This window comes from Lutjanus erythropterus, chromosome 14, assembly GCF_056507025.1.
Source record: "Lutjanus erythropterus isolate fLutEry1 chromosome 14, fLutEry1.hap2, whole genome shotgun sequence".
Taxonomy (NCBI): Eukaryota; Metazoa; Chordata; class Actinopteri; order Lutjaniformes; family Lutjanidae; genus Lutjanus; species Lutjanus erythropterus.
Window position 1 is genome coordinate 494,013 of NC_139330.1, and position 14,010 is coordinate 508,022.

General features: G+C 39.4%; 1 protein-coding gene across 2 annotated transcripts in view; it reads right to left on the reverse strand.

The window, feature by feature from the left end:
- The window catches only part of ninl (ninein-like), a 37,533-nt gene extending 23,906 nt beyond the window's left edge, over positions 1–13,627 (reverse strand). The window contains exons 1-4 of one of the 2 annotated variants that reach the window (XM_084735252.1): positions 13,340–13,627; positions 9,713–9,926; positions 8,889–8,985; positions 7,001–7,194 (exon numbers count right to left, since the gene is read on the reverse strand). In XM_084735252.1, the coding sequence (XP_084591378.1) occupies positions 7,001–7,194; positions 8,889–8,985; positions 9,713–9,895 (474 nt within the window). In that variant the 5' untranslated portion in view covers positions 9,896–9,926; positions 13,340–13,627. The remainder of the gene's footprint in view (positions 1–7,000; positions 7,195–8,888; positions 8,986–9,712; positions 9,927–13,339) is intronic. The other variant, XM_084735255.1, reaches the window with a different exon arrangement.
- Positions 13,628–14,010: the final 383 nt, after the last annotated feature.

Genomic DNA, 14,010 nt, shown 5'->3' on the forward strand with positions numbered 1-14,010 from the left:
TGCTGGGAGAAAATTATGGAAGTGTGTGCATGTGTGTGTGTGTCTGCGTGCGTGCATGCATGCGTGTGTGCATGTGCGTGTGCGTGCGTGTGTGTGTGTGTGTGTGCGCGCGCAATGATGCCAACAAACCAAACAGTGATCAGAAGGAATTTCTGAGCGGTCATTACTTCTGCTAGACTGAACATATTGTGTGTGTGTGTGTGTGTGTGTGTGTGTGTGTGTGTGTGTGTGTGTGTTCAGTGTATGGACCCCTGGTTGTCACGCTAAAGAGCTTAGCATGTAGCCCGCGGCCCCCCGTCTGTCAGGACGTGTGTGGGAAACTGAACCTGTGACTTTTCTCTCACAGCAACAACTGATCAGACGATTCAGTTGAACTTTTTTTGTTTTTGTGAAATTAACAAGAAAAAACAGATTTTCCAAAAACACTCAAGTGTTCAGAGGTAACACCACACTGCTACAAGTTAAAGTCCTGCACTCAATCTGTTACTTCAGTCAAAGTATGTGAGTATATTCAGGAAAATCCACTTAAAAAGTATTCCGCAGTAAAAGTACTGTGTACTCTCTGACTGTTGATCTATTACCTTATATTGCACTTATTCCCAATCACTGGATCATGACCCACAGGTGTTTTGCTAATTTAAGATTTATATCTGCAGTACAGCTCTCAGTAAGCAATTAAAATGTGTATATTGTTGATCACAGTCCAAGACGACGTCCTAAAATGTCTTGTTTTGTCCAAAATACAAAGATATTCAGTTTACTGTCAGAGAGGAGTAAAGAAACCAGAAAATATTCACATTTAAGAAGCAGAAATCAGATACGTTATACGTTTTATTTGTATTTTAGATATTCCATCAGCAGTAACTGAACGTTAAACTGTAAAATAAAGCAGAAACCTGAAAGTACAAACAGAGACGCAAGAAAGAAACTAAACTTCAGACCACAGAGACTCAGTTAGACACTACAGAAGTAAAAACATCTTTCTGTCTGCTCTCCTGCACACGACCGGAGTCTCAACCTTCCAACGCCCATCAGAAAATAACCGAGAGGCCATCAGGTGTACTGACAAGCTATTTTTAACATGTTCAGGTGTGTTTAAAAATCCTGCATATTCTCATTTGAGCTGCAGGGGACCGACTGCACACCTGCTACTTCTCTCAGCCAGGTAATAAACTCACTGTATGCTGCTGGTCACATGTCATGTGACGCAGAGGCACAATCCAAACTGATGAGTGCTGGACAGAAGAACAAATACGAAAATCAAAGAATAGTTTCTGGTGTTAGGATTTATTTTTTGATTCAAGTTTAATGTTTAAAAGTTCAGTTTTATTTAAATACACACTTTTTTCATCCAAGTTTTGAGCTGCAGTTTGTTGCTGTTACCATGACTACCTGCAGGTGTCGCCAAATCAGCAACTTCCCTCTGTCTCTCTCTCTTTCTCTCTTTCTCTCTCTCTCTCTCCCTCTCTCTCTCTCTCTCTCTCTCTCAGGCTGGACGTTTTTGTGATGCAGCAGGTTTAAGGAAACAGTCAGAATGTGTGTTTTGTTATTAAGTTCAGTGTGTGTGTGTGTGTGTGTGTGTGTGTGTGTGTGTGTGTGTGTGTGTGTGTGTGTGTGTGTGTGTGTGTGTGTGTGTGTGTGTGTGTGTGTCCCAGAGGAAACACACAGCCTCCATGAATGAACATTAGTGTTAAATATTGAACAGTGTTGTATAACTGTTCTCACTGACTGACTCAGGAACATAATAATTTTTGAGCTCTGACTTTGTTCATTAAAATCTCTTAAAGCGTCTTGAAATAAAACAACCAAACTCCACCTGAACCTGAAGACAGGAGCTGTTGGTCTACAGCTGCCTCCATCTGTTAGTGTTCAACACGTTAGTCTGGATGTGAACTAACGTTACCTGCTGCAGATGCAGGCAGCTGTAGAAACTCACCTGTTCTGTGAGGTAAATGACCGACTTTGTCGTCGGATCCTGGAACGATGGAACAGCTTCAGCTCCTGGTTGTTGACTTTTTCAGATTCAAAGAGGCAGATGAAGCAGAACAGAAATGTTTTGTTTGGTGAAAACTGACATGTATTTTATGATTGGTTAACAATTAAACCCAATTCAAACCACTTCACGCTTATTGTCCTTTAAAGTTTATCTGCATCTGCACTGATGTGATTTCTTATAATGTCATCTTATCCTCATTTTGTTTTCAAGTTTCTGAACTCAGTTTGTGGTCCATAAGTTTTTATTTCAGGAAAAATTATGAATAAGTCATCATGTTGTAAAACATTTGTAATTTTTCTGAGCAGGTTTTAAAGCTGATCAAAACTTTCATTGACACCACTGACATGATGTGAAGCAGTGGCCTGAATACGTTCCTTCATCATCATCTCCTGCACACAGCTCTGTGCGTGTGTGTGTGTGTGTGTGTGTGTGTGTGTGTGTGTTAGTCGCTGCATGCGGTCCATGATGTAAGAAAAGGAGGTTAAAGCTGCTGTGAAAAATTCAGCAGCAGCAGATCAATTATTAACCTGTCAGTGTTCAGAGAGTTAGCTGCACAGTTAGCCTACATCTGTCACACTGTGTTCACCAGCTAACATGACGAGAGGCCACACACACACACACACACACACACACACACACACACACACACACACACACACACACACACACACACACACTCTCTTTCTCTCAGGAGGTTAGTTTCTGGATGGTGTGTGCGTCCTGAAGTCTTTACATTAAATGTCTTTGTCAGTCCATTTTTTCCTCGTTACACAAAAACTGATCTTTAAATTTTAAAAAAGTTTTGACTACAGACTGTAAATAAAGATGGCTGCTGTTTCTCCTCTTCCTCCGATAGCTGCCATCTTGTTCTGGTGATGTCATTTGGAACCAGAGTCTGTGCAGTAGCCGCAGTACCGAGGCCCCGCCCACACAGCTGGAGTCAATAGCGAGCAGAGCTCAGCTGTTAATCGTGACATGACACTGGGCATGTAGGCTGATTCTGATTACTTTTATTAAAAACATACAACCGGTGCAATCAAAACTTTGTTAATAAATGGACTGTAAGTTCAGAAGTGTCTGAAGTCTTTTTGGAGCAACACAAAGCAAACACACTCTGACCTGTCTGAACATTATGAATCCCATTTAAAACCTGTTTCACAGCCATACTGGCAAAAACCAGTACGAGCACAACGCTTTAGCATTAGAGCCAATTCATTCAAAAAAAAGATTAAAAAAGGTACCGTTGGGTTCTGGTACCAAATTCCAGGTACTGGTACCAGTTTGGTTCAAATAGGATGAACTCTCGCCTCACTGTTCTGACTGAATGAGCAATATATAACCTCTGTATGGTGATTCGTGTCGTAGGACTCAGATCAGGAAATCTGAAGGAAATCCAGCCGGTAGATGTTGAGAGATCTGACTGTGGACCCCTCTCTCTCTCTCTCTCTCTCTCTGTCTCTCTCTCTCTCTCTCTCTCTCTCTCTCTCTCTCTCTCTCTCTCTCTCTCTCTCTCTCTCTCTGTGTGTGTGTGTGTGTGTGTGTAAGCCCTTTATGTAACTGACTAAATGCTGCAAAATGTTAAGTATTTACAGAGATTTCAGCTGCTGGAGCCACAGTGACAACTGGGTGAGAGACACCCACATTCAGCAGAGAGAGAGAGAGAGAGTTAGAGTATTTAATCTCTGGGCAGCACAGAGACCAGTTACATAAAATCTCTTCAATATTTTAAACAGACACACAGAAAGTAAAGTGGAGTCACTGTGATGTCACAGCAGACTGAGATAGAAACACACACCGTTTACAGTTTAACCATCAATCAGATCCCTGAATCATCAATAGCTTATCAATCATTTCTAATCAATCCTCCGTCTCAAAACTACTTTATCATGATGTTGGCGAGGACGACTTTGTGCCCTGCAGCTCGTCTTCTCAGGCAGCACAGGCCTCAGGCTGTGGGTCAGTCTGATCATCAGATCTTTTTTAAAGCTACAAAAACTGAATCATCTTTGTTGTAACGCTAAAAATAATCATTCTTTTGGTTTTCAGAGTTTGGTGTGGAAGCGCCGAAGGTACTTTCAGAAAGCTAATGGTGTCAACACTGAGCCTGAGCTGAACGTCCTGAACCTCTGAGGCTTCAGGATTACAGACCAGCTGAGCGATACACCTGAAAAATCTAACACATATCAGGATATTTTTGACCAAATACGATGATATACAGATATCGCAACAATATTGTAGATATGACTGTTGGTGCTTTCACAAAATATTACCACCACTCAACAAATGACCTGACCAGACAAAACAACGATATCAAATCAGGTACAATTATTTCCATTTCTACCATAATTATCAATTAATTTTACATTTTAAATTGGTAATTAATGATTAATCATTAAAATCCCCAATTAACACAATAAGATTTTTGACAATCATTAGTAACTAAGACAGTCTGATAAGTTCAGAAAATGACATCACTTTTCTGTAATACAGCCTTTAAAAAAACAACACTTCACAATATAATTATATCAAAAATCTATCACCGTATCTAGTTCCATATCACAATACAATATGTACTGATATATTATTATATATTATCTCAGTCCAAGCTGATGTTGTTTTGTCCAGAATCCAAAGATATTCAGTTTAATATAATGATCAACTGAGAAAAGCAGCAATCTCCACATTTGAGAGGCTGAAAACTGACTTTTCTAACATTTTTGCATTTAAACAGCATAATTCTTCTTTACACCTTGCCCAGTCAGGAAAGTGAGATGCTAGATTTACTAGCCCAACATGGTATTTTACCTGCCCTGAGCAGGTGGACAGGCCTTACAGCTGAGCTCTGTGTTGAACAGCTACAACATCCAGGACACTGTGAGGGAAGCAGCTCCAATCTGTTACACCACCGTACAACCAGAGTGTTTCTATAATTCAACGGCTCCAACAGAGTGAGACCTCGTTTCCATAGATGATCTCACATCATAGTTTAAAATCAGAACCTTCAGGATTTGGATCAAGCAGCTCAAGAAACATCAGACGTGTCAGATTTAGTTTCTACAGATGATATTTTACTGTGTCAGATACAGATTCCATCGATTTCTCAGTTAAAGGACCAAAACTACTCGATCAGGACTTCTTTTCTCTTTTCTGTAAAACAAAGCGCTCATGAAGAAGAAGAAGAAGAAGAAGAAGAAGAAGAAGAAGAGGAGGTGCAGTCTGAATAAAACTGAAAACCTGCAGAACAGTCGTGTTTTTAAATGAGCACAAAGAGCAGCTGAGGAGCCGAAAACTGTCCCAAAGAAACAGAGAGATGCATCTCTGATCCGCAGCCAGACCAGCACACAGCGTCTGCCAGCAGCCACATTCCTCACAATCCCACTTCCTGAAAAACCTCCAACGCCCCCAAAACCACCAAACCTCCCCCAGTCACCTCCTCCTCCCTCCTCCCTCCTCCTCCTCCTCCTCCTCCTCCTCCTCCTCCTCCTCCCCCCTCAGGTATTCACTGACTGGACTGCAGCAGAATCGCAGCACGTCTGGATATTTGAGACGAGCCTCACCCAGCCAGAACAAAAACACACAATGAGCTTCATTCACACACAGACACAGTGTGTGTGTGTGTGTGTGTGTGTGTGTGTGTGTGTGTGTGTGTGTGTGTCTGAGTCTATCAACTCTCAGTTGGAGCCTCCTGCTTTATTTCACACCATCATCATCGTCCATCAGTCTCAGCAGCTCAACAAGAAGAACAAACTTCGACTCCTTTGTGTCTCTGCAGACGGAGACTTTAAATGGGCGGAGTAACTGTCAATCATTCTTTAATTTGGCCAATCAGAGGCTTGCAACCCACTGTCAGCCAAAAACTAATTTCACCAAAGCAGCTGCCAATCAGTTTTAAATTCAGCCAATCACTTCACAGGATTATAAGGGACGACGTACACAAACAACTCCCCGCTAACAGAGCTAGCATCAGCTAACAAGGCAGATAAGCAGCCCTGTTTATATTAGCAACTCTAGCTCCGTTAGCAAAGTTAGTGTTAGCCAGCTAGCTAAGTCAGTCGTCTTATCAACTCCTTGAAGAAACTTTAACTACAGTTCATTTTAGAAAAGACACCACAAGAAAACCACAAGGGCCGACTGAGTGGCGTTTTGGTGCAGACGCTGATACGGATATTAGGGACTAAAAAAATCTGATATCGACATATCGGACGATATTATATGTTTGTTTTAATAATTATAAATCACTATAGATAAAAACCACAACTAGAACTGATTCAATTAAGAAAAAGGATAAGATATACGTAAAATGCCAGCTATAAAAATAATAAAAAGAATAGTTATGTAAAAAAAAAAAAAAAAAAAGTCAGACAACATATGATGATTAGGGCTGAGCAGTTCATCACAACTGCAATAAAATCACAATATGTGTAAGTGTAATATCCAAACCACAGCAGACCCACAGTAACCCTGAACATAAACAAAAACACCTTTTCTTGTGATGGATTTTCTAAAATGAGCAGTGGTGAAGAGTTGATAAGAAGACACACTAGCCATGCTAACTAGTTAGCGCTGGTTGAAAAGTCGTGTCCTTTAATTTTAAACAGGAACAACAATTGTGAATTTTACAATAAGAATCTCATGAATATTTACTGTTACTCTGCTGTATCATCACATCTTAGTTTGAATCAAATGAAGCATTAATAAATGTAAATCCTGTACAAAACAAACGGAGTGTGAGCCGTTTCTATAAGTCCCGTCTCATAATACTGTGAGGTGATTGGCTGAATTAAAAACTGATCAATGACTGGTTATGGTGGGATATTGGTGGGGACTGTAAGCCTCTGATTGGCCAAATTTTAAAGTGATTGACAAGCAACAGTGATGAGGAGGTCAAAGGTCAAAGGTCGGACAGAAAGATGACAAATGTTTCTGCAGATTTTAGATGAGGTGAAGTTGGTCCTGTCACTGCAGCTTCACTATGTCTGAACATAAACATCAATAGTGTCTCACCTCAACACTCTCCAGAGACGTCGACCGTCTCAGTTTGGCTCTTCGGACGCCGGCCGGCGACGAGTCTGTGGCCTCGGTTCTGGACGGCGGCGAGTCTTCTGAGTCGGCGGTGTTGGGCTGACTGTCGGGACGGGAGCGACGGCCGTAACGCTTCGTCCCCTTCACGAACTTTGGCTTCACCTCCTCTGGAACAACTGCAGAGACAGAAAGACGTGAAGACATGAAGACAGACAGGTTTGTATGTAGGTCAGAGAAGCTGCAGAGACTCACAGCCAAGAACCAGAGTAAGCAAACTGAAGCCTGGAGCCAGAACGTGTCACAGCAGCAGAACCAGAACTTTAAACACACTCAGACCAGAATAACGGACTCACTAACAGGCCGGGACATTCTGGACCTGCAGGAAACAAAACTCAAATACACCGATTTTTATGTCTTTGAGACGTCTTTCCTCCCATTTCCCTTCAAAAGTCCTGTTGTAAAAGTCGGGAAATGTCCAACTGATGCTGGATTTTTAGACCCAATACACATTTTTACAATTATTCCTCAAATGTGGTTAAGACTTGTGACAAAGTCAGGTAATAGAAGCAGGATATTTTAACCACTTTAATAAGAACCTTTACGACATCAGGGCACTGAAACAGTAAACTTTGACTAGTATTTTTAATAATTACACAGTGTTCCTCCTCCAGGTTAACTTTTAAACTTTTTAAAACCACCAGCAAGAGTATTAAAGAAATGATGGAAAATCTATTTTAAATCCTAGATCTAGTGTCTGATTGGCTGTTACTCATGACATCTAACCAATCAGACAGTGGTGTGGGCGGGACATTGAGCCAGACTACAAAACGTGGTTGTGTATTACACTGTATTATATGTACTATTGTATGGTATAATACAGTAGAATATCATATTCAAAGTATACTGTAGAGTATTATTACTTTAGTGTATTTTTTTGTGTATGGTTGTTGTTGTTGTTGTTGTTTTGTTATTATTGTATTTATATTTATATTTACCATTTCATTACTATGGTGACGAATGCAGTCATGCATTTAAAATATATTAAAATAATTTAACCCTGATCCCACTTTTCTTTTCTCTTTTGCTGATTCAAAAAGTGATCTGATCAAAATCATGATACGATCTGAGGTTTATGATCTGTTGCACCCTAATCAATACAGATTAATCAATACTGATCAGCCACACAGTTAAAAACGTCCTCTTTAAACTGAAAATGTTTGCTGACATCAGCAGCTTCACCCTAAAATTATATGTGCACATTTATGACCATCTGCTCAAGGACTTCTGGATGCATCGATTCACAATTTAAATTTAATTTATATGACCTTTACATGACCTTTATATAGTCTGTAAGTAACCTATATTGACTCCTCACTCATTAACAACATGTTAGGATAAAAACAAGTTTAACCTACTACCAGTGTTGGGAAGTAACTAGTTGCATGTAATTAAATTACAAAGTAAATGTAATTGTAATCTGTTACAGTTACTTTTGTGAAATTAAATTACAGTTACTAATGACAAACGTTGGTCATAACAAAGAGGTAACATCCTGGCAGAGATCTGCTCTCTGCTGAGTGGCCTCTGTTTGTTGTGTAGCTGTGGTGGAGGAGGAGCCACACACACACACACACACACACACACACACACACACACACACACACACACAGATACATAAATAGCTTCAGTACAACAGTGTAATCAGAAGCTCCACCAACCTCCACCATGTCTGCAGCTCTGCCACCACAGCCACTGTTCCCACAGTGCAACACTCTCACACTGCTCAACACAGACAGTGTTTACATGTTGGTTCAGTTTACTTTATTTACAAGAACGATTCCTCTGATTGGTTGACAGTTTGGTCTGTTACCTGGCTCCAGGTAGCTGCTGTCATCCTCCGATGTGCTGAAGTCCAGAGAGCGAGACAGGACGGCCACGAAGCCGTCTTTAAACTCCTCAAAGTTCACCTGCAGGTCAGAGACAAGGTGAGTTTTAATACATCACTGAACCTGCAGTCGCTGTTTGTTTGTTTCGTGGCCACTGGCATATTTTCATCTTATCAGACAATATTCACTATTCAATATTAGCTCTGTGTTTGGTCTCCACCACCTCTTCGTCTTGTCTTATATGAAGTAATCTGGACAAAATATACAACTTTTTATTCTTTCTCCATGTAGATCAGTGTTTCTCAAACATTTTACATCCCGGCTCACTTCAGAAAACACTGAGCTCTCCAAGTAACACCTTAGGATTTTGTGTGGTTTGATGTGAGCAGGTGCTGTGGACACTTGTGCTGTGGACACTTGTGCTGTGGACACTTGTGCTGTGGACACTTGTGCTGTGGACACTTCACTGGTGGCTCTTAAATAGACACTCTTGTTCTCAGTTCAGTGTTTTGACACACGTCTGTGGGCTCCACAGGATCAATGAATCAATCATCATCATTTTTGTGGTGTGTGTGTGGTGTGTGTGTGTGTGTGGTGTGTGTGTGGTGTGTGTGTGTGTGTGTGTGTGTGTGTGTGTGTGTGTGTGTGTGTGTGTGTGGTACCCTGGCGTAGGTGCGTTCTCCCAGCAGTGTGTGTGTGTGGTGTGTGTGTGTGGTGTGTGTGTGTGTGTGTGTGGTGTGTGTGTGGTGTGTGTGTGTATGTGTGTGTGTGTGTGTGTGTGGTGTGTGTGTGTGTGTGTGTGTGGTACCCTGGCGTAGGTGCGTTCTCCCAGCAGTGTGTCCAGCAGCAGCGGCAGGTGAGCATCCAGCTGCAGTTTTCTGCAGAGCGCCGTCAGCTCGTCTCGGTCCAGGAAGCCGGTGGCCGTCGTGTCGCAGCTGTCGAACTCGGCCTTCAGCTGAGCGACGTAGCGGCTGTGCTCCGCCTCCTCCATCCCTACGCATCACACTGCAGCGCCAACACACCTGGAGACAAGTACACACACACCACAAGTCACATAAGATCAGTTTTAAATTCAGACCAACAGGCTGACATTACATCATATAATATTTATCAGTGTTTTTAAAACTGACAAACCATCGTGACCTGATTCAGAGCAGGTCCCAACAATAAATGGAAAGAGTTCATCTCCACATCACCTTACAAAATACTTTAGAAATCAGAAAAAAATTAAATTAGGCTGCAATCACAGGCTCTCATTGTTTAATTTACTGTCATCAAGAGAACAAACCTTCAAAAAACTCAAAATTTCATGGTAAATTACTGTAATAGATTTTTGAGTTTTTAGTGAAACTCAAACTCTGAAGTTTTGAAATAAAGGTAAACTTGAATCTTTTGAGTTTTAGAAACTCAAAAAACTTATTTTCAAAAGTTTTTGGGATGCTTCGGGTTTTCATTGAACATTTTAACCATCATTCAACTTTCACATTTATTCAAGTTTTGAAAAAGATTTTTGGGGGTTTCTAAAATTTAAAAGATTCAAATTTATCTGCATTAAAGTAAATTAACTCAAAAATCTATTGAAGTAAGTTTGCTTGAAATCTTGAGTTTTCTCAACTTTTTTGTTTCTACAGAATGTTTCATAAATGTTTTTTCGTCTCATCAGTAAAACAATACACACACTTTAATGCTTTATTAAAGGTTTGAATGGGAGCAAATTTATTGCAAACAATTTCCTGACCGGAGATCAAAAAACTATTTCTGATTGAAATCATAATGTACTCCACTGCAATTTTTAAAATCACAGGAGTTCTAATATTTGTTAAAGGAAAAATATATGTCACAGTACCATTTTAACTGAATATAGTGGTGCTGCTAAGACATCCTGGCCGACACATCATATTCTACAGATTAAAGAAAACATCTTCCTTTGATATACATCCTGGTAAAAATCACAGATTAATAATTTTAATATGTTTTGCAATGAAAATGAAAATAATTACGTAAATATTAGCATTCTGTTCAATATTGCAAATCCTATCAAAATTTCAGCATCAGCAAAATTAGCTGCAATTAGATATTTTATCAAAATCGTTCAGTCCTACTTCTGATTCTTTTAATAAAATAAAAATACTGTCAACAGTGTTCATATTCATTTGAACAAATTGCGCGTCATTTCAAATTCGTTCAAATGTGATTTTTGGGTGAAGTGACGGCTCTAGAAGTCGGAGCAGCAGGGTGATAAATCAGTGATTTCAGCCACAGCTCTCATCTAATGATGCCCCCCCCCCCCCCCCCCCCCGCCCTGTTTCTTCTTCTCTGGTGGATTTTGTCCTCACCAAAAACCAAAGCAATCATGTTTTAGATGTTTGAAATATTTGCTGTTATCAAACTGCAGCAGAGATCCTGGAGGAGTGAGGGGAGTCACAGACAGTCTGTCTGCAGCAGGAGTCCAGTGATTAAAGGAGGACTGTTGTTGTTGTTGTTGTTGTTGTTGTTGTTTATCGTGTTTATTGACAGCTGAACATGTCACAGTGTTTGTTGTTCAGCTGAATCAGACGAACACATCTGCTCCTCTTCCTCTGTGTTTCTGTTATATAATCACTAATCTGAGCTTCTCTTATCTCCGTCTGCTGCTTCATTATCATCTTCATCATCAACCAGACAGGAGAAAATAAACAAACCAACTCTGGACCTTTGAGTCTCACAACAACACTGTTTACATATCCGACTCTCCTTTTCTTTAAAATCAATCTGCAGGTTTCATTTTTCAAGAAAAAAGCCACAAAATTCATGAGAATTCAGCTTCAGTTTGGTTCCAAATGTGTGCTGTTAAATAATGAATAAACAATAATAAAGCAAATATCCACATCATTTTGATAACATTTACACCTTTATTAAGTATATTTACTCCAGTACTGTACTTGAGTATTTCCATTTTATGCTACTTAATATTTATACTCAATTACACATATTGTACTTTTCCTTCACTACATTTATCTGAGAGCTGTGTTGACTTTATAAATTCAGATTAATAATACAAAATATAATCAAATAAATGTATGATTATTACAGATTAAGATACAGGAAAATGAATACTTATTTAAAATAGTGCATTTCATGTTATTTTTTAACCATTTCTCTTAAATCAAGTGTTATAAAAAAGTATAAATAAATTTTCCAACTATTTTTATAATTACTTAATCCATTTGAGCCATTTTTTAAGACAAAAAAAAAATCTAAAGATTTGATTTTAGCTTCTAAAATGTCAATATGTTCTGGTTTCTGAGGGTGTCATCTTAGACTTCAGGAAATACTGATCAAAGTTTTTCAGCATTTTAGGGACCAAACAGGAAAGATCTGAAAAATAGTCAATGTTAGCTAAAACGTTAAAACAGTACATAGCTTGCTAGCTAATATTAGCTAAAAAGTTAACAAAAAGTGACATTGTTTTCAAGCCAAAGGTAGCTAGAAAGTTAACAAAACATTACTTTGTTTGCTATTTAAGATTAGGTTAAAAAGTTACATTGTTTACCAGCAAACATTTGTTAAAAGTTTTAAAAAGTTGTTTGGTTTGCTAGCTAACGTTAGCTAAAAAAAAAAAGTGACATTGCTTGCTAACTGATGTTAGCTATAAAACACATTATATAACAATAAATTGTTTTCTCGCTAAAATTAGCTTTAAAAAATAACAAACACATTTTTAAGGTAGAAAAAAGGTTAGTTTGCCTCCACAGCCTTCTCATCATGTCTCAACAGAGAAACTCTAATTTCATCTCCATTAAAAACTAATTTTGGCCAAATGAACAGAGAAACTAATTTTTTACTCAATCATCTCATAAAGGCAGGGTTTTATTTTTCAAAATAAAGAAAAACAACAAAATGAAATAAAAAATATACAAATAAATTAGATGGAATGAATGTTGGTTTTGAATCTCGTCATTTGAAAAATATTTTTCAAAGATTGTGACAACTGTGTAGTTTTGGTAGTTTGAGTATATTTTGATGCCAATACTTTTGTACTTTAATACATGACTGTTACTTGTAATGGAGTATTTGTATACAGTGGTAGTTACTACTTGACACATCTAAATGCTTCTATTTAAATGTACTTAAGTAATAAATATGGAAATAATCCAGTTTGAGCACGAGAACCTAAACCCCCAGTAAAAATGTACCGATACCATGTCCGGTGAGTCTCGCGAGCTGATGACGCTTCACCATGGGAACGGAGCCGCGCGAGCCAGCCGCAGGAACAAAAGGCTCGCGCGACTCAACAACAACAAACAGCAGAAAATCAACAAGTCAAAAAACTTGAAGTAACTTGTCTCCTGCCGCCATTTAACACCAACCAAACTGTTCCGGTTCTGACTAACGGAAAGTTCCGTTTGTCCGGTAACTTACACACGTTAACGGTAACTGATGGTAAAGTTCTTACTTCTTAGAAATAAAGTTCTTCTCCTCCTCCTCCGGTCCTCTCCGGTTGAACTTCACGTCTCCTCCATTAACGAATCCCCGGAGCTCCGCTCAGTCCGCCGTTAAGCCACCGACATGAACCGACAGTTACGGAGCAGCGGCAGGCTACTGGCACCGACCGACCACCGGCCATATACACGTCGATTCAAGACGGGAACCCCAGAGCCGCGGAAGGTATCGCGAGATTTCACACTTAACACAAATTAAGAGCTTTAACCAACACTGACAAAGAGTTAACTTTGTCTGTTCCCACACAGATCTGAACCGCAGCGAGGGTCGCATTATTAAAAACAATCAGTTCGTAAAACAAGGAAAAACACTATAAATCCCGCGAGAGTTTCGCACCTTAAGGGTTCCGTTCTAATATACAGAGAGAAGCTTCCGGTCTGACCTTTCACAATAAAACGCCAATAGCTAGCTAGCTAGCTAGATACTCGAGTACATTTAAATATCTGTTCTGGCCGTATTCTAGGTTAAGTGCCTCATGTTTTATATATGATGTTAAATGAAAAAAATCCAAGCAAATATTGAAATATGTGACTGTTTCCAATTAAATCAGCATTTTTGTCACTCCATGAATGTTTATCTATATGCGCCCCTATCAATCAGTCTGTCTATAGATAGATGGATACA